General features: G+C 41.1%; 1 protein-coding gene across 2 annotated transcripts in view; it reads right to left on the bottom strand.

The window, feature by feature from the left end:
• LOC149321473 (FYVE, RhoGEF and PH domain-containing protein 3-like) overlaps window positions 1-21,917 on the bottom strand; it is a 130,762-nt gene that overhangs the window by 11,841 nt on the left and 97,004 nt on the right. For both annotated transcript variants that reach the window (XM_089522854.1, XM_089522865.1), the window contains exons 10-16: window positions 18,626-18,772; window positions 15,717-15,809; window positions 13,948-14,027; window positions 13,439-13,469; window positions 11,522-11,623; window positions 10,871-10,933; window positions 1,557-1,679 (exon numbers count right to left, since the gene is read on the bottom strand). In XM_089522854.1, coding sequence (XP_089378980.1) covers window positions 1,557-1,679; window positions 10,871-10,933; window positions 11,522-11,623; window positions 13,439-13,469; window positions 13,948-14,027; window positions 15,717-15,809; window positions 18,626-18,772 — 639 coding nt within the window. The remainder of the gene's footprint in view (window positions 1-1,556; window positions 1,680-10,870; window positions 10,934-11,521; window positions 11,624-13,438; window positions 13,470-13,947; window positions 14,028-15,716; window positions 15,810-18,625; window positions 18,773-21,917) is intronic.

The raw sequence follows: 21,917 nt of genomic DNA, 5'->3' as shown, positions 1-21,917 counted from the left end.
GCATCCAGCAACGCAGAGGAGAAAGGGGTCCAGCGGCCCCTTTCTCCTCCTCCCTGCCGCCACGGGGTGTCCTTGGGGCTTGAAGCCCCAAGGACACCCCTTTCCAAGCCTCGGGGAAGTGGCCTTTTGCCGCTTCCCCGTGGCCTGGAAAGCGGCAGATCGGGGCCTCAGCAGCTGCCGCTCTGGCTGCTGAGGCCCCGATCCGGCGGGGAAAGGGGCGGGTGCAGGCCGCCGCTTTTCGGCGGTCTGTAATGTGCCAAAGTCATGTTCAGAGTTCTGCAGCAAAGACTCTTACCATATATGGAGTGAGAAATCCCAGAGGCGCAAGCCGGATTCAGGAAAGGAAGAGCCACTCAGATCACACTGCAAACATATGATGCATAATGGAGTGCACCAGGAATTCCTGAAGAAAATCTGCATGTGTTTTATAGATTACATCAAAGCATTGGACTGCATAGCTCATGAAAAGCTATGGCTTGCAATAAGAGGAATGGGAGTGCCACAGTATCTGATCATCCTAATGTGTAACCTATACTTGGGACAAGAGGCTGTCGCCAGAACTGAATACAGAGAATCAGAATGGTTCCCTATCAGCAAAGGGGTCAGTCAGGGTTGCATATTATCACCCTACTTATTCAAACTGTATTTAGAGAATATTGTTCGAACAGTAGGCTTAGAGTCAGAGGCAAAACAAGTGAAGATGGGGGGAAGGAAAATTAACAACCAAATGGCACAATACTACCAGCAGAAACCAATAACGACCTGGAGCAATTACTGAAGGTTAAGGAGGAAAGCACCAAGGTGAGTTTAATGCTGAATATTAAGAAAACAAGAATGATGACCACAGAAGTGCTACAAGAATTTGTCTTAGATAAGGAGAAAATTTGAAATTGTCAGAGAGTTTCCATACCTTGGTTCAAATATTGACCAGAATGGACACTGCAGTCAAGAAATCAGAAGAAGACTAGGACTGGGAAGGGTAGCTATGAAAGAACTGGAAAAGATTCAAAAGTGCAAAGATAGCTCTGAACACTAAAGTGAGGATAGTCCATGCCATTGTATTTCCCATCACAATGTACAGATATGAAAAGTGAACAGTGAAGAAAACTGATGTAAAGAAAATCAACACAATTGAGATGTGGTGCTGAAAAAGAGTGCTGAGGATAGCCAAGAAAACAAAGAAATGGGTTCTAGAATAGAACAGAACTCTCCCTAGAAGCCAGGATGACTGAACTGGGACTGTTGTATTTTGGCCACATCATGAAAAGGCATGATTCGTTAGAAAAAACAATGATGCTGGAAAAGGTAGAGGGGTAGTAGAAAGAGAGGAAGACCACACATAAAATGGTTAGACTCAATTAGGGAGGGCACAGTGCTGAACCTGCAAGGATCTAAGCAGGGCAGCCGAGGACAGGGGAACTTGGAGATGTGTCATCCACAGGGTTGCCCTGCGTCAAGGTCAACTCAAGGGCAGTTAACAACAGCAACAAAAATAACAACCTTTTTCCAAAAGAACAACAGTGTATTGCAAATAATTTATTTCCCCCAATACTTACTGTCCCACATTGCTTGCAATGATGTCGTCTTTTTGTAATAGAGTTAAAGCTTTCCCCACAACTTTTGCAAGCATTCTTCTCCTTGTCTCTCTTCAGTTTGGAAGATTTTCTGCAACACTCAGGCTGGATTGAAAAATAAAATAACAGTGAAGTTAAACAAGGTTACTGAGAACCAGAAAGTGCAGCTTGAGCCCTACCATGTTGTTTTAAAAAAAACATTTGTTTTTGTGAGGCAGAGATTTAACAGATGCAAATAGTAAAGCTGCATTAAGATTGACAGATATATCTCGACCTAAGCTCTGCCAGTAATCTTTGGCTGATGAAACTTTCATAGTCAAATGATCCCTGACATTTGGAAGAGAGGCTAGACTAACTATTAAACAGCTTGCTTGAATGTTTTAATTTGCAGAAACACCACTATAGATTTTCTTAAATGCCTGTTTTACATGCTGAAGGTCTGTCTACCCTTCCTGATATGTGAGCTGCCTTCTTCCTCAGAAAATACTTTCTGCTGTGTTAGCAAGAGTATAACACATGCTAGAGACACGTGGTGTGGCTTGCAAGTCTTTCAGCTTTTTTGTAGGAAGAATTTGAGACAAAAGTACTCTAACTGTGGTGCAAAGCTCCCCAAGGAGGCACAGAGAATGGTTAAGAGAAATACAAATATCTTCCTGGCCTTTCAGTATACCCAGTGCAGTCATCATGTTAAGTTATTCCTTGGGAGACACAAACTGTCTATATGGTACAGTTTGAGTACAGGGACTAAAGGCATCAGATCTTCTCTGATCTTCAAAGCTAAGCAGGGTCAGCCCTGGTTGTTACTTGAATGGGAAACTGCCAATTAATACTAGGTGCTGCAGACTATATTTCAGAGGAAAGAAAAGGCAAAACCACCTCTGAGTATTCCTTGTCTAAGAAAACTCTAGGAAATTCATAGGATCACCATAAGCCAACAGACAACTTGAAGGCATCTCTGGCACATGTGATAATCTTGCTAATCGAGCAGGAAGTATCTTATGAGTGTAGCATATTCTACTAGCAGACTTTGAGAAATAATGAACACCAGATACAACACAGTGTGTGAAGATTTTAATTGTTTAATAATATCTGTTATCCCAAAGCAGAAAACTGCTCACATCATTCAGAATCAAACATTTGGCCCATATTTCATGGAATTTAAGTTGTGGAAACCTGAAAAGCAAGATATTGGAGAAGTTCATACTGGCTTGCCCTTCCTGGCTTCTGAAATCAGCTAGTGAGGGACTGGCTAAGTGAGTAAAGTGAGTGGTGAATGCTTGATTGCAGCAAGGCAAATTTCCAGCTTGCCTAAAGGAAGCTGTAGTGAAAATGTTACAGAAAAAGACCTCCCTGGATCCCACTGACCAGTCTCTAACATTCTGGAGGTTCTGGAGTGAGTGATGGCCTCCCAGCTCCAGGAATTTCTGAATGAAACAGATTATCTAATCCATATCAATCTAATTTAAGACCTGGCTATGGCACAGAGATAGCTTTGGTTGCCTTGGTACATCTACATACACAGGGAACTAGACAGGGGGAGTGTGTCTGTTGGTCCTACTGGATCTCTCAGCAGCTTTTGATACCATCGACCATGGTATCCTTCTGAGCCGCCTTTCTGAGATGGGGGTTGGAGGCACTGCTATGCAGTGGTTCCAGTCTTTCTTGGAGGGGCGGACCCAGACAGTGGAGTTGGGGGATTCCATTTCGACTCTTTGGTTGCTGGTCTGTGTTGTCCCCATGTTGTTTAACATCCACATGAAACTGCTGGGAGAGGTCATCTGGAGTTTTGGGGTGCAGTGTCATCAGTATGAGGATGACACCCAACTCTATCTCTCCTTTCCATCTAACTCCAAGGAAGCTGTCTCTGTGCTGAACCAGTGTCTGCTGTTATGGACTGGATGAGGGCAAACAAATTGAAGGTTATTGCAGACAAGACAGAGGTGCTCCTGGTCAGTCATAAGGCAGATCAGCGAACTAGGGCTTTGCCTGAGCTGGATGGGGTTACACACACCCTGAAATCTCAGGCTCGCAGCTTGGACTGCACTCTGAGCCTGGATGTCCAGGTTTCAACAGTGGCCAGGAGTGCGTTCACACAGTTAAAACTTGTGCACCAGCTGCACCCATTTCTTGAGACGTCAGATCTGGCTATGGTGACACATGGCTTGGTTACATCCCATTTGGACTACTGTAATGCATTCTATGTGGGGCTGCCTTTGGAAACTGTTTGGAAACTTCAGAGGGGCCAAAATGCCACAGCTAGAACACTGCCTGGACCCAGTTATAGGGAGCATATAACTCCTGTATTGAAACAGCTTCACTGGCTACTGATTCATTTCTGAGCACAATTCAATGTGCTGATCATGACTTATAAAGCCCTATATGGCTTAGGTCCAGTCTATTTGAAAGACCGTATCTCCCCATATGAACAACCAAGAGCCCTAAGATTCTCAGGAGAAGGCTTTCTCTTGGTCCCACCACAATTCCAGTCTCATTTGGCAAGGATACAAAAGAGAGCCTTCTCAGTGGCTGCTCCCACCCTCTTCCACAGCAGGTTGGGCTGGCCCCTTCCCTTCTGGCCTTTCCCTGGCAAGCAAAAACATTTTATTCCAGTAAGCTTTTTAATAGCATGCTGGCCTGGTTTTATTGAGAGGAGGGTTGGTTTAGATTATTTCTTAACGCTTATATGTTTAAAATTTTGTATGTTTAAATTTTTAACTTTTTACTGTTTTAATTAGGCTATTTTAAGTATTTTTTAAAATGTTGTTTTAATGTGTTGTTATATTGTGAGCCACCTTGGGTCACTTTTTGGGGAAAAGGTGGGATAAAAACAAACAAACAAACAAACAAACAAACAAAATATTCACCTTTTCCAAGTCCAGGTATGGTTTGTTAAGTTTATGGACTGGCTTATAGATTTGCTAAGGCTCTTACGTACATGCCTTTCCTCTTCTCATTATAGGCCAGCAGTTCAGAGAATGTTTCAGCCTGATACTTAGTTATAATGAAGCATACAGTTATTATACCAAATAATAGATATAAGTAGTTGCATATTAGAGAGCCAGCGTGATGTAATTGTTTGAGTGTTGGGCTTTGATTCTGGAGACCAGAGATTGATTCCTGGTACAGCTATGAAATCCACTAGGTGACCTTGAGCAAGTCACACACTCTCAGCCTCAGGGGAAGGCAATGGCAAAGCTTCTCTGAACAAAATTACCAAGAAAACCCTATGATAGCTTTGCCTTAGGGTAGCCATAAGTCAGAAATTACTTGAAGGCACACAACACACACCTAGCTGTTACTGTATATACTCATGTATAAGTCGACCTCATGTATAAGGCGAGGGCAGTTTTTGGATCCAAAATCATGGATTTTGATATGACCCGTGGATAAGGCGAGGGGCAAACACTGGAGGATGTTACAAAAGATCTAAAGGGGGGAAGCAAAGCACCACTTCCCTCCCTATATCTCCCTCTCTGGACCTCTCCCAAGCATCAGTCTCAGCATGGAAAAGGGGAAACAAACCTCAGAATGCACATGCACACACACACACTCTTGCCCTTACCAAAAGCATCCCCAAGGCACATGGCTTGTGAAAAGGAGGACAGACCCCACTGTCTCTCTGCTTGTCACCCCCCAAGACTCCAAGGCTCATAGCTTGCAGAAATGGAGGACAGGTCTTTCTCTCTCTGCTTTTCACCCCCAGGACTCCAAGGCTCATAGTTAGCAGAAATGGAGGACAGGCCTTTCTCTCTCTGCTTTTCACCCCCAGGACTCCAAGGCTCATAGTTAGCAGAAATGGAGGACAGGCCTTTCTCTCTCTGCTTTTCACCCCCAGGACTCCAAGGCTCATAGTTAGCAGAAATGGAGGACAGGCCTTTCTCTCTGCTTTCCACCCCCAGAACTCCAAGGCTCATAGCAGAAATGGAGGACAGGCTTTTCTCTCTCTGCTTTTCACCTCCAGGACTCCAAGGCTCATAGTTAGCAGAAATGGAGGACAGGCCTTTCTCTCTCTCTGCTTTTCACCCCCAGGACTCCAAGGCTCATAGTTAGCAGAAATGGAGGACAGGCCTTTCTCTCTCTCTGCTTTTCACCCCCAGGACTCCAAGGCTCATAGTTAGCAGAAATGGAGGACAGGCTTTTCTCTCTCTCTGCTTTTCACCCCCAGGACTCCAAGGCTCATAGTTAGCAGAAATGGAGGACAAACCTTTCTCTCTCTGCTTTTCACCCCCAGGACTCCAAGGCTCATAGTTAGCAGAAACGGAGGACAGGCTTTTCTCTCTCTGCTTTTCACCCCCAGGAATCCAAGGCTCATAGTTAGCAGAAATGGAGGACAGGCCTTTCTCTCTCTCTGCTTTTCACCCCCAGGACTCCAAGGCTCATAGTTAGCAGAAATGGAGGACAGGCCTTTCTCTCTCTCTGCTTTTCACCCCCAGGACTCCAAGGCTCATAGTTAGCAGAAATGGAGGACAAACCTTTCTCTCTCTGCTTTTCACCCCCAGGACTCCAAGGCTCATAGTTAGCAGAAACGGAGGACAGGCTTTTCTCTCTCTGCTTTTCACCCCCAGGAATCCAAGGCTCATAGTTAGCAGAAATGGAGGACAGGCCTTTCTCTCTCTCTGCTTTTCACTCCGAGGACTCCAAGGCTCATAGTTAGCAGAAATGGAGGACAGGCCTTTCTCTCTCTCTGCTTTTCACCCCCAGGACTCCAAGGCTCATAGTTAGCAGAAACGGAGGACAGGCTTTTCTCTCTCTGCTTTTCACCCCCAGGAATCCAAGGCTCATAGTTAGCAGAAATGGAGGACAGGCCTTTCTCTCTCTCTGCTTTTCACCCCGAGGACTCCAAGGCTCATAGTTAGCAGAAATGGAGGACAGGCCTTTCTCTCTCTCTGCTTTTCACCCCCAGGACTCCAAGGCTCATAGTTAGCAGAAATGGAGGACAAACCTTTCTCTCTCTGCTTTTCACCCCCAGGACTCCAAGGCTCATAGTTAGCAGAAACGGAGGACAGGCTTTTCTCTCTCTGCTTTTCACCCCCAGGAATCCAAGGCTCATAGTTAGCAGAAATGGAGGACAGGCCTTTCTCTCTCTCTGCTTTTCACCCCGAGGACTCCAAGGCTCATAGTTAGCAGAAATGGAGGACAGGCCTTTCTCTCTCTCTGCTTTTCACCCCCAGGACTCCAAGGCTCATAGTTAGCAGAAATGGAGAACAAACCTTTCTCTCATTGCTTTTCACCCCCAGGACTCCAAGGCTCATAGCAGAAATCAAACCTTTCTCTCGCTCTCTCTCCTTCTCACCCCCAGAACTTCCAGGCAAAACGGGGTACAAGCCTGGGCATACTTTCTGTGTGTCCCTTTCCTTAGCAGCAGCTTGTTAGGTCTGGCTCAGCAAGAAGGCTGAGAGCCTGGGAAACAGACACACACAGAGAGATAGAAGGGGAGAGGGGGAAATGAGAGCCGGCGCCGGGGCTTCAAACAGGGAGCCGTTACAAGGCTACAGAGGAAGGTGGGCACTTCTTCTTTCACAAAATTTATTAGCATTAACTCATTGACCCTTCCATAAGTCTACCCAGGATTTTGGAGTTCATTTTGGGGCATAAATTTTTCGACTTATAGTTGAGTATATACAGTAATTACAGTCATTCAGAGTGTACTGAAGCTTCTGGGAAAAACTGCATTCCAACTGAGCATTTTGCTGTGAGTATACAAAACAAACACTATTAATGTAGATCTTTGGTCATAGGGACCTATGATTCAGAAGCATGAACGTGTTACTTTCTAATTTTTTCCCATCTTACATTCATATCACACTGCTTCTATATAAATCAGCAACTTCTTAAAAGTATGCACAACAATCTGCATAAATTTTTGTATAGATTATTCATGATAAGCGCATTTTTATATACGGTATGCCTTACACATTTTTAGAAGTAGTGTTACTTACTTATAATGGTTAGTTTTTCATACAAGCCTGCAGTTTGTGTGTACATTTTGCACAACGTGTGTCCTAAAATCCTGAGGAGTGCAAGTACTATAGTGTATAGTGTGTACAGTTTGTACAGCTTGCAATTTTGTCCTTGCTATGAAAAACTAAAGCAGATTATTTATGAATGCACTTTATCTCCACAATGCTCCCCTGCTCCAATTTTGGTCATTTATCATGGTTCATTGCTAATGCTGTCCATATCTCAAATGTACTAAGCATTTCTTTAGCAAGCCGGACAAGATAAAGAGGCAACTTCTAGTTCGCCATCACCAACACCACCAAGTGGTTTAGATGCTAAGTCTTTAAGCAAGCAGGTTATACTAAAACATGAGCTCTTAAATTGCATGATTAATAACTGTTAATTGATCTGTACTTGGCAAAAACAGGACAAAGAAAATAATATATACAGTCACACAGGCAAATTTTAATATTAACTTATTATAGGATTGCAGGCCTTAAATAGAGTTATTGTCAGTAAAGCCTTTTACTGCCAAGGCAAAATCTACTATATACAAATAATATTAGAAGATATTATAATATTAGAAGAAAAATAAACCTTCAAATAAACATGAAAATAAGATTAAAAATAGATGCTTTATAGCAGAAAAATTTAAAAGCTACTCTGTTTTAGTTATCTGAGAGAGGGGGGAGGGAGAGGGGGGGAAAGAGGGGGAGAGAAGATTTGACATTGCAAAAAACCCATAAACTTGACAATTTTCACAGCAAGAGCTGATGAGCCATAATGCTCTGTGAAAGTTTCTCATGGGATTTATTTATCTTCTCCTCTTGCACAGAAGGGCAAGCACCTGAGTCCTAGCAACTGTCAGACATACCAATGATTAAACACCCAGACAGGCTGCCACGCAACAACTGCTTGGTGTGCAATGGCAGTTTGGACCTGTCACCACACAAAAACTCTGGGCCAGAAAACAAGGTGTTTACAACTCCTACGACTCTCCACCAAAGGCTGTAATGACACTGCTAGCTAAGGAACATTTCCAATGGGTCACTGTTGACTGGATCATGCCATTTCCCAGCTTTAGATTTAGCACAGAAAATCACAGCACAGAATTACATATCATAATGGTATTATAGCTTGGACTGGGGTCAGATGGGTGAAGAGTTTTAGCAACTTGATCTCCTACTTCCAAATCTCATAGGAAATTATCTTGGCTGCAATATACTGCAGGCAATGTGCCATATGTTTTATTTATTTCATTCCTATAGAAGTATTGGAGCATCCTTTGCATGCATTTTTGAACTGAGTGCCTGTGTTGCTGCTATTCTTAATGTGAGTTAAAGTGTAAATTAATTTTTTTACCAGCACTGCAGTGAAGCAGCAATAATGCAAGGCATAGTGTGTGTACACTCTTTTCATTCATAATGCTATGTTCAGAAGGAAGGACCCTTCAGAAGCAGCGACAGACAAGATTTATCTGGAAGTGATATTAGTATCAGATGTGGTGCTGCCCATGCAGTGTGACTGCATTGTAATTTCAAGCATTCCAGGATCATCTCACCTAATACTATTCTCTGAACACAGCACTGAGGGATGACATTTCTTTAGAAACTTCAAGATTCTCTCCTGCAATGCTGCCATTCATTATGTTTTTTAAAACGAGGGGGAGAAGCATGGATCTGCCTCATCTCATGGAGAGGAATGTTTTGCACCTGTTCTGACAGTAGGTAACAGCATCCTCTTAAAAGAAATACTATTTCTCCTTTTTCTCAATGGCCAATGGGATGCTTCATCTAAAATGATGCTTACTACAAAGTGTATGTCCAACATCTACAGAAATATATTTTCTCTCCCATCAAAAGTACAAAATTTTGTTCATATGAAACAAAATTTTGTTCAGATTTAATCAACTGATCAGTTCCTAAGCTGAAACTCCAATGATTAATTGGATACAGGTTTTTTTTCTTCAAGTGACAGCTCTAACTGCAAAGAACATTAAATATGGCACAGCTGAATTAGACTAAACAGTTCAGCTTAGACCTATGGTTATAAAAAAAATGTGAGCAGCACTGATTAATATCCAAACAAATGAATATTTGAACCACCCCTATGACTCCGGTTTGCCAATGAAAGACTTATGGAGAACTGTATGACACAAACTATTAATGCAGCATATATGTGGCCCCCCAAAAGGCCCATTAAAAAATTATTATGCATTTCCCATTTGTGAGAAATAAAATGGCTCTGTTGATAATTCAAAGATTTATCATGGAAACATACTATGCATAAGCTTATTATCTAGTCTATAGTTCAAGTTTAGTAGAACATAAGAACACATATAGGGGCCATTCCCACTATCAAAAGCTCCAAATCCTGACCGGATTTATATGCCCCTAGTTCCCACTGGAAATCATTTCTGATCCTCATTTGATCAATTCTAGTAGGGCAAATGCCAAAAGCCCAGGGTAACTGCTTTTAGCAGTTCTTTTGCTAAGAACTCTCCCAGGGCTGGCGAGGTCTCTGGCGCTCCTGCTGGGCCTCCACTGCTTCTTCTGGGGCTGGCGGGGCCTGAGGTGCTGCTGCCAGGCCTCCGCTGCTTCCCCAGTGTAGGCAGAGCGTCTGTTAGCCCCAGAAGCCCCACCAGCCCCAGGAGAAGCAGTGGAGGCCCGGCAGGAGTGCCACAGCCCCCACCAGCCCTGGGAGAAGCGGTGGAGGCCTGGCAAGAAAGAGGGAAGGAAGGAAGAGAGGCAGAGGGAATGAAGGAAGAAAGGTAAGGAGGAGAGGGGAGGGAACAAAGAGAGAAAGGGTCTGGTCGGGACCTTCTGAAGGGGTCTGGGGGGGGACTGGCTGAAGGGCAGCTCTGTCTTCTCATCTCCAATGGGAACAACAAGCGTGCCAACAAAATAAATCAATTCCAAGCAAGCTCCCTTTTCATTGTGGGAACGAGGGGCCTTTTGGAATTGATTTATTTAGCGGGGCAGAACCGAATACGAACACGAGTTTATCCCCCAGTGGGAATGAGCCCACAGTCAGTAATCTCTTGTTTATTCATTTTAGTATTGGGTTTAACCATTCTACTTGCCTTTTCAACAGCTACTAATTTCTTTTCCAACAGCAATCAGTGGAAACAGCAAATTTAGCCTGCATATATTTCACAGTGCATTTGTGAACTTATATTTCACAAATAAAGCAAATGGAAAGGTTTTTATCCTTGACCATGAATAAAACCCCAAAAAGAAAGTAGCCTACTTTGTATGACTGTGCTTGAAATGGGTTTTTCTTCTCCCCATTCTCATTCCCCCAAACAAGGTATTTGGACATTTGCTTTAATGACCATCCATTTCACAACTCCTTACCCCTCCAGATGTGCTACTGCCATCCGTCCCTGGCATAGACTCCACAGAACTGGTGCTAGCTATCTGGTGGAGAGAGAAACACAAGAAAGTATTTCAGTACTGAGTTTATATACAAGGAGGTGATGTGTTTCAACTGATGAATGTACACATATAGGAGAATGCAATGAATAATAATAATAATTGTGTAATTTGGGTCAGGATCCAGTAGTGTCCTTCTGCTGGATCATGCTGCTTCTGCCAAAACTGGGGATTTCATTCCCTTCTGTAGCAATAATGTACAAGATGGTGTATTTCAACACGTATTTGAAACTATTTTTATAAGTACAGTGAGCCCACACCATACGTGGGCTCGTTATAGGCAGCTTTGAGCTTATGCAGAAGCTACCGGGAGAATGGCACACGCTCCTGTGGCACATGCATGCGGCCACACAGCAAACGTGAGCCCCATTATATCAAATGGGGCTTGAGCATGCACGCTTTTTGCCTTACATGGGAGGGAGAACAGATCCCCCGCGTAAGGCAAGGGCGGACTGTATGATCCAGGTGGCTAGAAATGTACATATCAAAGAAGAAAAACTGTAAAAAGTTTACCTCAGCTGAAAAATAAATTCTTGAAAAGAATAACAGAAATAGTAATCACTCAACACTTACTGATGAGTCAGGGAAATGCTCATCTTCTTGAGAAAAAGAATTGTTAAAAGCCCTAAATGTTTCACTGTTCTGCTTATGTTTTTCAATTGTTGCCTGGATAACCTAGAATAAGAATTACAGAAAAGAAGTTACTAACAACAAGCTGAAGTCTTTAGCAAACTCTTGTTTAAAGAACAAAGTCCCAAATCTTTTTGAATAATATAAACTGTAGATATCATGGCATAACTACAAGTTAAGATAATAATAATCCTGGTACAACAATAATCGTACTAGTGATAGAGATGCAATAAGACATGTAGAAAAGATATAAGTTTTATGACAAACCTCTGTGAACTTGTATTATAAAACAGCTTTTCTACATGTATTATTGCATCTCTATCACTAGTATGACATATATTACATTACATTGTAGATTACATTGATCATTAACTAGTAATATGATTAGAGACTAGCATTATACATAGCTTGCCATATAATTTTGGGTCTCAGAATATTGTGATGCTAGCATTGCTATTGTTTATACATTTCTTATCAGGGTTGCTTGTTGTTGCTTAGCATAATTTATAACTACACGATAAACAATTTTCAAGTACATTTCAAGCAGACATACAAAGGTTGTGACTAAAACTTCAGTGTGTTCTGTCAAACAAGAAACACATAGCTAAATTTAATTCTCTTAATTCATTTTAGTACTCACATACCTCAATTAAAAATTAAGCCCCTTTTGACAATGTTTAATGCCTATTCTCCCTCCCCCTTTCCTTCACTGTTCTCTTTCTAGCAGCTTGAACTAAGAAAGAGCAAATCCCATTCTGGTGAATCTTACTGGAGTGGTTTGTACCTAGTCCAGGACAACTTACTGAGTATGTGTGAACTGCAAAAAATAAAAAGTGGAGGGGGGATAGCTGATAACTCTGCCTTACCATCTATCCTCAGAATGTTAAAAATATATGCAAAGATTTGGTTGCCAAACTAGAAATCATAAGAAAAGTAGAGGGTGCTGAAAGAAAAAGTCATTTCTGGATGTATTTGAAAGAAGCCTTCACTGCTCTTCCTTTTGGGAGTGTAGAAATCTATTTCTATTTCTTTCCATGTTATTTCTGCCTCTAGTACCAAATTTCCTATTAAAGAAGAAATGCCAAGGAAACACACTTTGTTAAATGAGATATACCTGTACTAAGATTTTTTTTAAAAAAATCTCTACTGTGTGTTTTTCATGCTGGACTTTTACTGTCGCCTACTTTACTGCTTTTAGCAGCAATTCTCAACTTTGTCTTCTGCATGTTTAGGACTACAGCTCTCAGAAGTTCCAATAAGCATAGCTGGTGGACAGGGATTCTGGAGGCAGAAATCCAAAATCTCTAGGGGTTCACTGATTTATAGTGTTCCGTCTTTCTGTTTTTAATTTCCAAATTAAACAGCTATAGCATGAGATTTCTTGGACTTCAGTTCTTCATCAGATGCATGCAATGTTAACCAGAATATCTTATAAAATTATTTATTTTAATTGCCTTACCTATTGCTAGGATGCATGTATTTTCAGCAACATTTTGTGAATAGTCAGTGCTAATATGGCAATTGTCACGTTTGCATGTAAGTTTCCTCCCAGCTATGTGTATTATTACATAGATACAAAATTCTGGATAGTGCTTCATGCATCATTAGATGAAGAGTGATAAAGATCACAAAAGCCCAAAGTTTAGCAAATACACCAGTCTTTTATGGTGATAGCAAAAGGATTCTTTGTCCCTTTTATATTTGAATATTAATTTTTGTTTAGAATGTTTCTGCAGATACAATATAAATGTTGAAAACATCTTATATGCAGCCTAATTTGCTCAATAAAATAGATAAATAAATATGGTAACAGGCCTCTTTCTGCTGGCAGAATGCAAGTACTCAGTAAAATATATTAACCTGGATCCATTCTTTCTTTTCTTCTTCTGTCCTATAAAATGACGAACAAAACAAAACATGTTTTCTTTCCTTTTGGCCATTTCGATAAATTGATGCATATACACACAATACTTCTTGCTAGTATGCAAGACAGTTCTAGTACATTATATCCAGCAGGAATTCTAACATCTGCAATGTTATAAGTAAACATCACTGACAACATTGATCTCTACAATTGATTATAAAAATTCATTATACATTGCAGGAATGTAATGTGCCATTTAATCTGAAGTAATCAACAGATAACTACAAGAAAATGCTGCTTTCCCCTTTAAAATTTTTGCAACTATTTCAAATAATATAATTTGCAGGAATGAATCATTTTACCAAGCCTTCTATATGTTTTAGGCCACAACTTGGCCATACTGACTGTGACTGATGGGAGTTGTAGTCTAAATTTAATTTAAATTTATGTTAGGAAAATCTAGTTGCTTCTAGTTCAATTTATATATGCAGAATAAACTTTGTACCTAGCTTGTAGCTCCAAGGATCTCTTTTTTCCTGTTATTGAAAATGTATGAGCCACATTTTGCTTGACAATTTCCTGGACCTAGAAAAACCAAATCAGTATTTTGGTATTTATAGAAAAGTAATTTCAGTCAGTTTTTGACTATCAAGAAAATCTTAACACCCTCAAAACTGAATAACAGCAAAAGAGTAAGTAATCATTTCAAAAATCAAAAGAACTAAATTTTATTTTATTGTTAAGATATCACATGAATTACTTAGCATGGGCCTCTGTAAGGGAATTCTATTCACAATAGTGAAAATACTCCTTCCATTTAGGGAGATAACAAGGACTGAACAGAAGGGCAGTAATTTTTCTCCAATTCTCTTTAGTCTGGCAGTTGCTGCAGGTTACATATGCAAAGAGGAACACCAACTCCCTCCAATGAAACTCTGCTGAGTGTACCATATATACTCATCTATAAGTCAAAATTTTTAAGGCCAAAAATGGGCTTCAAAATCCTAGGTAGATGTATGTACAGGTCAATACAGTAATCCTTTTCTGTGAGCCTTGGGAAAGCTGTGGAGAAAAAAGGGAGGAGAGAGAGGAGAGAAATCGGAGATCTGTGTCCCCCTTTTTGCAACAGCCTTGGTGAAAGTTGGGGGGAAGGGAGGGAAACTGGAGGTCTGTATCTCCTTTTTGGAAAAGCTGTGAGGAAGGGAAGGAAATTGGAGGTCTGGATTCCCCCCCCCCTTTTTTTTTTTTTTTTTTTTTTTTTTTTTGTAAACCATCAACCTTGGGAAAAGTTGTGGGGAAGGGAAGGAAACTGAAAGTCTATGTCCCCTTTTTTGCAAGCCATCAGCCTTGGAGAAAGTTGTGGGGAAGGGAGGGAAATGGGAGGTATGTGTTCCCTTTTTTTGCAAGCCATCAGCCTTGGGGAATGTTGTGGAGAAGGGAGAGAAACTGGAGGTTTGTGTCCACATTTTGCATGCCCGGACTATGACCCTTGGGAGAGGTCAAGCGAGGGAGAAGGAGGGAGTGAAGTAGTGTTTTTCCCCCTCCATTTAGATCCTTTGTTACATTCCCCTGAGTTTGATCTTCAACATATCCACGGGTCATAGCAAAATCCATGATTTTGCCCCCCAAACCTGTCCTTGGCTTATACATGAGGTCAAATTATAAATGAGTATATACGGTAAGTTTGGATCCAACTCAGTATTCTACTGAAAACAGAGATACAAAGAAGGATGTCTAAGTAGGAGAGGCTTAAACTCTAACCTAATCTGGATTTGTGGCTAGCCAATCTCTCTCTCTGTCTTTAACTCACCTGTCAATTTATGATGACCCCATGAATTTCATAGATTTAGCCAACATTACCTGGTATTCATTGGTGGTCTCCTGTCCAAATACAGGCTGACCCTTGCTTATCTCGCAAGAGTCAATAGGACCCGATGTCTAAATCTAGAGAAATGTGTGCCTCCACCGCATTTCAGTTATACAGTAATACATAAAACTCAGTAGCTTTTCACCAGTACTTATAGAACTATTATGTCAATGGAACAACCTTCTGTCTTGTCTGCAGGATTTTCAATCTCTTAAAACATTGCCATCTCTTAAGGCATTATCTTATTTCCTGCACTTTTGCTTATAAAACCAGTATATTCTACCTTCCAGGGCCCTGAGCAACTAAAGTGCTTGTTTCTTAACTAAAAGATCTTCTATGAGACAAGACAAAACAATCCTGGGGTAAATACATAAGAGAACAAAATCAGAAAAAAGCAAGACACAAACCTGTAATCCTGCAATGTCAATCTTTTCTCGAACACTGAACTTCTGGCCTATCAGCCTTAGTTTTGGCACACAGTACAACACCATGCTGTTAAACTGGAATTGAGGGAAAACTCATTACAAAAGATATTATATAAAGTGATTTACCACTAACTCCAAAGTTTACTTTTGCTAAATAGTTATAATGCATTTCTGCAAGTATTCTAAAACAGAAATAACTTGATGTATGGTAGAATCAGCTACCACTATTTGTTCCTACTATGATATGGAAAATTTATCAGTACCTGATTTTTCGTAATCATAGTTCATACAGAGATTAAGCCAAAAACAAACAAACAAACAAAAAAAGCTCTAAATTCTTAAGTCTACTATGAATTCTACTCTCCAGGTTTATTTTCCCTTTTCCATCTGGTACTGTTCAGAATATTCCAATGCCAAAAAGACTGCTTTGTGTGTAATATCTACCAACATGCCTTTCTGACAATTCCTTGCCATCACCGACATCCTATTTGGCATGACTGTACATCTAATTTAAAAATACCCTTATTGTAAAAGATATGCTTCTTTAGAAGCATTCATTCACAAAACTAAAAGCAGTTTTCATCATATAAGGAGGATTTGCTACAAGGGCTAAAAAGGAATATATAGTAGCAAGGCACCCTTCCTCACCATATGTTTCTCAAACTACTGACACTCAGTAAACATGTCTCTTCTTTTGCAGCTCTGGTAAACTGCATCTCTCTCATTTGTCTCTTGATTTATTTTATTTAATCAAGTTTATGTCTTCAAGCTTGTGCCTCCCAACCAGCACAGTGACTGATAAGATACATACACAATCCATAATCTCTTTGAAAGTTATTTTCTTACTGCATTACTGCTATAGGGTGTTTTCAAGGAGGGAAGGTGCAGGGATTGTGGCAAAAAAAAATGAGACCTATTACATCACCTAAATTGTATGATACTATGTATTCAAAACAACAACAATGGAAAAGTTGCACCAAATGGGCCTATTTAAAACTATAAGAATGGGAAAGATTAGTAAATCAGTTGTAAACTCACGACTCAGACAAACTGTTATATATAGTTACCGCAGAACCATGTTAAGAGTTCAACAACTAATGACTGAATTGCTAATATGACTTGGATGACAGAATTGGGAGCATACTCATCAAATTTGCAGATGACACCAAATTAGAAGGAGTAGCTAATACCCCTGAGGATAGGATCAAACTTCAGAATGACCTTAATAGATTAGAAAGCTGGGCCAAAGCTAACAAAATGAATTTCAACACAGAGAAATGTAAGGTACTGCACTTAGGGTGGAAAAATGAAATGCACAGATATAGGATGGGCGACATCTGGTTGAATGAAACCACATGTGAAAGGGATCTGGGAGTCCAAGTAGATCACAAATTGAACATGAGTCAACAGTGTGATGCGGCAGCTAACAAGGCCAGTGCAATTTTAGGCTGCATCAATAAAAGTATAGTGTCTAGATCAAGAGAAGTAATAGTGCCACTCTATTCTGCTCTGGTCAGGCCCCACCTGGAATATTGTGTCCAGTTCTGGGCACCACAATTTAAAAAGGATGTTGAGAAACTGGAGCGTATCCAAAGGAGAACGACTAAAATGGTGAAGGGTCAGGAAACCATGCCCTATGAGGAACGGCTTAGGGAGCTGGGGATGTTCAGCCTGGAGAAGAGAAGGTTAAGAGGTGATATGATAGCTCTGTTTAAATATTTGAAGGGATGTCATATTGAGGAGGGATCAAGCTTGTTTTCTGCTGCTCCAGAGACTAGGACCCGGAACAATGGATGCAAGCTGCAGGAAAAGAGATTCCACCTCAACATTAGGAGGAACGTCCTGACAGTAAGAGCTGTTTGACAGTGGAACACACTTCCTCGGAGTGTAGTGGAATCTCCCTCCTTGGAGGTCTTTAAACAGAGGCTGGATGGCCATCTGTCGGGGATGTTTTGATTTGGATTTCCTGCATGACAGAATGGGGTTGGACTGGATGGCCCTTGCAGTCTCTTATAACTCTATGATTCTAATGTTCTATTTCCAAAGCAAGCCACTTGCATTCATTGATTCTGACACCAAATAAATGATCTTCTCCATGGGAAGCTTGGGATTACTAGCCATAATAATTATGGTGGCACTGAATTGATTTGGTTCATGTTTTTGGTTAGACAGTAGCATATGCATCAATGGTATGTATATATGTGCCTTCAAGTCAATTTATGTCAACCCCATGAATTCATCAATTTTTCTTAGGAGCTTATCCCATGGGCTTTTAAGCTTGGTTTACCTTTCTTGATTCAGTCCGAATTCAGGAGGCAGACATAAATCGCCACTGAAACTGCCACTGCAGTCCATCCTGGATGCAGCCTGCGTCAAAGTTACACCCATCCAGCTTCTCTTTCTACTCAGAATCTTCCATCATTACAAAATGGCCACCAAAGATAAGACCTGGCTTAAAATCCCATGGGATAAGGTAAAACAGGTTTAAAAGTCCATGGGATAAGGTCGTTAGGTAAGGAATCTTCAGAGTTCTTTCTTCTGAAATATAGCCTACAGCACCTAGTATTCATCGGCCGTCTTTCATCCAAGTACTAACCAAGGCTGATCCTGCTTAGCTCCTTTTAGGGTATTTAGGCCCTACATCAAGTGTACTGTACTATTAAGAAGTGAAGTAGCAATCATGCAAAATAAAGAAAAGAGTCCCGAATCTGAGCACATATGATTTAACAATACTACAGTGATGGGCAGGAGGACACACTTATAAAAAAAGTTGTTTGTGAAACAGGAGTGGAGGCATGCCAGAACAGAAGGCCGGAACAACCTGATCAAAGTAGACAGTCTGTCTACGAAGTAGAAGGAGGTTTGACCCCCAAAGAAACCAGATCACTCACCAGAAACAGATACCTATCCTGAGCTGTACCATTTTTTGCTGACAGTTTCTGAATGTGCCCCTCCTTAATCAGTTCATTGGCTGGATTAACAATATCCTCTTCTCCACCGAGCCGCTCATACACTTCTAACAGCTTGTGCATCTTTTCCTGCAATACCAAAAAGAAATGCAAGCTCAGATAGAATCAGTCTTCTTCATTAATTTATAATGAACACAGCAGCAGAAATAATTATTAAATTAATTAATGGGGGGAAATTATTCACTTATTAAATGTACAGTATATCCCATCTTTCCTTTAAAATACTGCTCATGGTGAATAATGATAATAAAATACAGAATTGTAACTGAGCAACCAAAAAAACTGAAAAAAGATATAGATACAGATACATTGTTACTGAACCAAGTAAAAGTAAACATATAAATATAAAAAGCACCCACAGTTAAAATCTAGTATTAGATAGATATTGTATAATGTTATTATACAATATCTATATCCCCCCTCTACTACCAGAATCTAAAATGGCTTAGGGATCCTCCAGATTTGACAAGTGTGTTGGGAGTTTTCAGTATTTGTTGCTCTAGTTCTCAAGGTCTTTTAAGATGTACATACAATGTTTCTGTTGTTGTACTGTCTTCTGGCCAATCCAGCATCCGGTACATTTTATTCCCACCCCAAGCGCTTTCTCTTTAATTCTGAGACATATCATAAGATGGGCCAAAGCACATGGCCCAAAAGGAGCAATCTCTAGCCTCTCGGGTCACGATCGCTCTGGGACCACAGCAAACGAACAGTCTGCTCTTGAAATGGGCCGCCACCACAATCCCAAATGGGATGCCAGCAAGAGCAAATTAAATCCAGTTCTTTTGCCAGCAGCTTTGGGCCGCTTTAGGTGGCCTTGGAGCAGCTTCTGGCTGCTTTGGGAGAGGAAAGTCGTTTAAATGCCACACCCCGAAAGCGGCCAAAAACCACTTTATTCAGCCTGTTTCGGGCCAATACATCCCCATATAATCCGGCCCGCACTCTCAGGTCAGGTGGGAGACAACTTTTGAGAGTTCCTAAGGTGAGATATACAGTGTCTGCGCATAGGGCTTTTTCTGCTTCAGCCCCGCGGACTTGGAACTCTCTCCCTGACGAGCTCCGCTCGGCCCCCTCCCTCAAGTCTTTTAAGAAAAATCTCAAGACTTACCTCTTTCGCCAAGCTTTCCCCCACATGTCCTAATTGTTATTCTTCTCCTGTGTATTGTGTGCATTGTATTGATTGGAATTGTTTTATTGTTTTTTAACTGGTTTTAATTATTATGATTGAATGATGGATTTTATTGATGTATTGTACTGTTTTAATATGGGGGACTTGTGCTGATGTAACTTGTATTTTTATTATTCTGTAAACCGCCATGATCGAAGGAACGGCGGTATATAAATAAAGACTCATTCATTCATTCATTTTCTTTTCTTCCTTTCCTTTTTAAAGGGTTTTCTTTACAGCAACCTTCACAAGTATGGCTGGTGGGAACATGAGAGGGGGCCTTTTTAGTGCCCTACACTTTCAAACTCCATCCCTAGGAAGGCTAGAATGGCCCCCTCCTTGATATCCTTCTACTGGCAGACCAAAAGCCAGGCTTTTGGAACAGCAAAACAGCTACAAATGCTGTATTTTTTATTATTTTTAAAAACTTTTAGAGTATATGTTTTTAATATGGTTCTTGGTTTATTTCAGTTTTAATGTAATTTTTATTGTAATCATTTTAATAAGTAAGCTGCTTTGAATCCCAGTATACACAGCAGTATATAAATACAGTCCTCCCTCCATATTCGTGGGGGTTAGGGGAATGAGACCCCTATGAATATAGAAAAATTGCGAATATGGAAAAATTGCTCAGGCAGCGATCTGACTGGGAAGGAGTCCTGGGGGGGGGGGTTCCTCCTCCCTTTGCCTACTCTATCAACCTTGGACAGCCCCAGGAGCAATGGGGCAGACAAAGGGACTAGGGGGGATGGATCTTCCTCCTCCCTTTGCCTGCCCCATCGTCCCCTGTAGAGCCCAGGCAAAGGGACTTGGGGGGAATGGATCCTCCTATTCCTCCTCCCTTTGCCTGCCCCATCACCCCCTGGACAGCTCAGGGAGCAATGGGGCAAGCAAAGGGACTTGGGGGGATGGAGGATCTTCTTCCTCTGTTTGCCTGCCCCATTGCCTCTTGGACAGTCCAGTGAGCGATGGGGCAGGCAAAGGGTCCTGGGGGGGATGGAGGCTCCTCCTCCCTCTCTCAGCTGGGCTGCTGCTTGGTCGGCTGTGAAAGAAAAAGCTTTTTTTCCTGAGAAGAAAAGCCCAGGAGGGAGGGGGAGGAGGAATGCCCAGGTGAGCAGCCTTGACCTCATGAATGAACAAAACTGCAAGTGTCAAGACTGCAAATCTGGAGGGCCAACTGTAAAGATGATGATGATGATGATGATGATGGTGGTGGTGGTGGTGATGACAATACTTAAGAGTTATAGTGCATCAGTGAAACTGTACTTTCTCACTATTGATTAATTTATTTAATACCCCATCTTTCTCCCAGTGTAGAACCTGATGTGGACATGGCAAGACGATGATCTGGGCGTTGCTGCTCAATTATGGATGGCTTCAGCATGTCATTATTCTTATTTTTCTTAAAATTTTAGAAATCCTGCATTTCAGTCATTTCCTTGTTAAAAACGCTTGCACAATACTTTGCAGGGATTGTCACTTCCTGTTGACTATTACTAATTTAGTAGTGATACAGCAAGATACAGATGCTATCCAACATGCCCCCAAAGCTAGCGAAAATAGTTTTAAAATGCACGCTGTTCTTCTGAATCTGTCTTTACGATTTAATCCAGTTATCTGCTTTTCACCACAACCTAACCTTCCTGCTTCATATACATGTTTATCTGTCATTATCATTGACTTCCTTCTGAGTAGCCAAGTGTGGAATTGTGATGTCAATCTGCAAGAGCAATGGCTGAATATTTCAAATATATTAAATGTCATGTTTAAAATACACAAAAAGGAAGACATGACAGAAGAAGAGAAGGATTTCTGAGACTAACCACATAATTCATTGGTAATTAGTAGACAGGAATGAGAAAAAGTCCCTCACAAAACACAGTAATAACAAAAGGCATTGATTTATACTTTAACTTGATGTATACTAGATAGTTTCCATTAGTATGAAAATCATCATTAAGGTACTCTGGAGCAATGAGAAAATGTGTTGTTCAAACAAGCATCTCAGTAAATGGCTTAGCTGATGATCCTGCTACACAGTTTCTA

The sequence above is a fragment of the Sceloporus occidentalis genome, unplaced genomic scaffold (assembly GCF_023333645.1).
Source record: "Sceloporus occidentalis isolate IW3139 unplaced genomic scaffold, rSceOcc1.0.p SCAF_1, whole genome shotgun sequence".
Lineage (NCBI taxonomy): Eukaryota > Metazoa > Chordata > Lepidosauria > Squamata > Phrynosomatidae > Sceloporus > Sceloporus occidentalis.
This window is presented reverse-complemented; position numbering and strand designations above follow the sequence as displayed.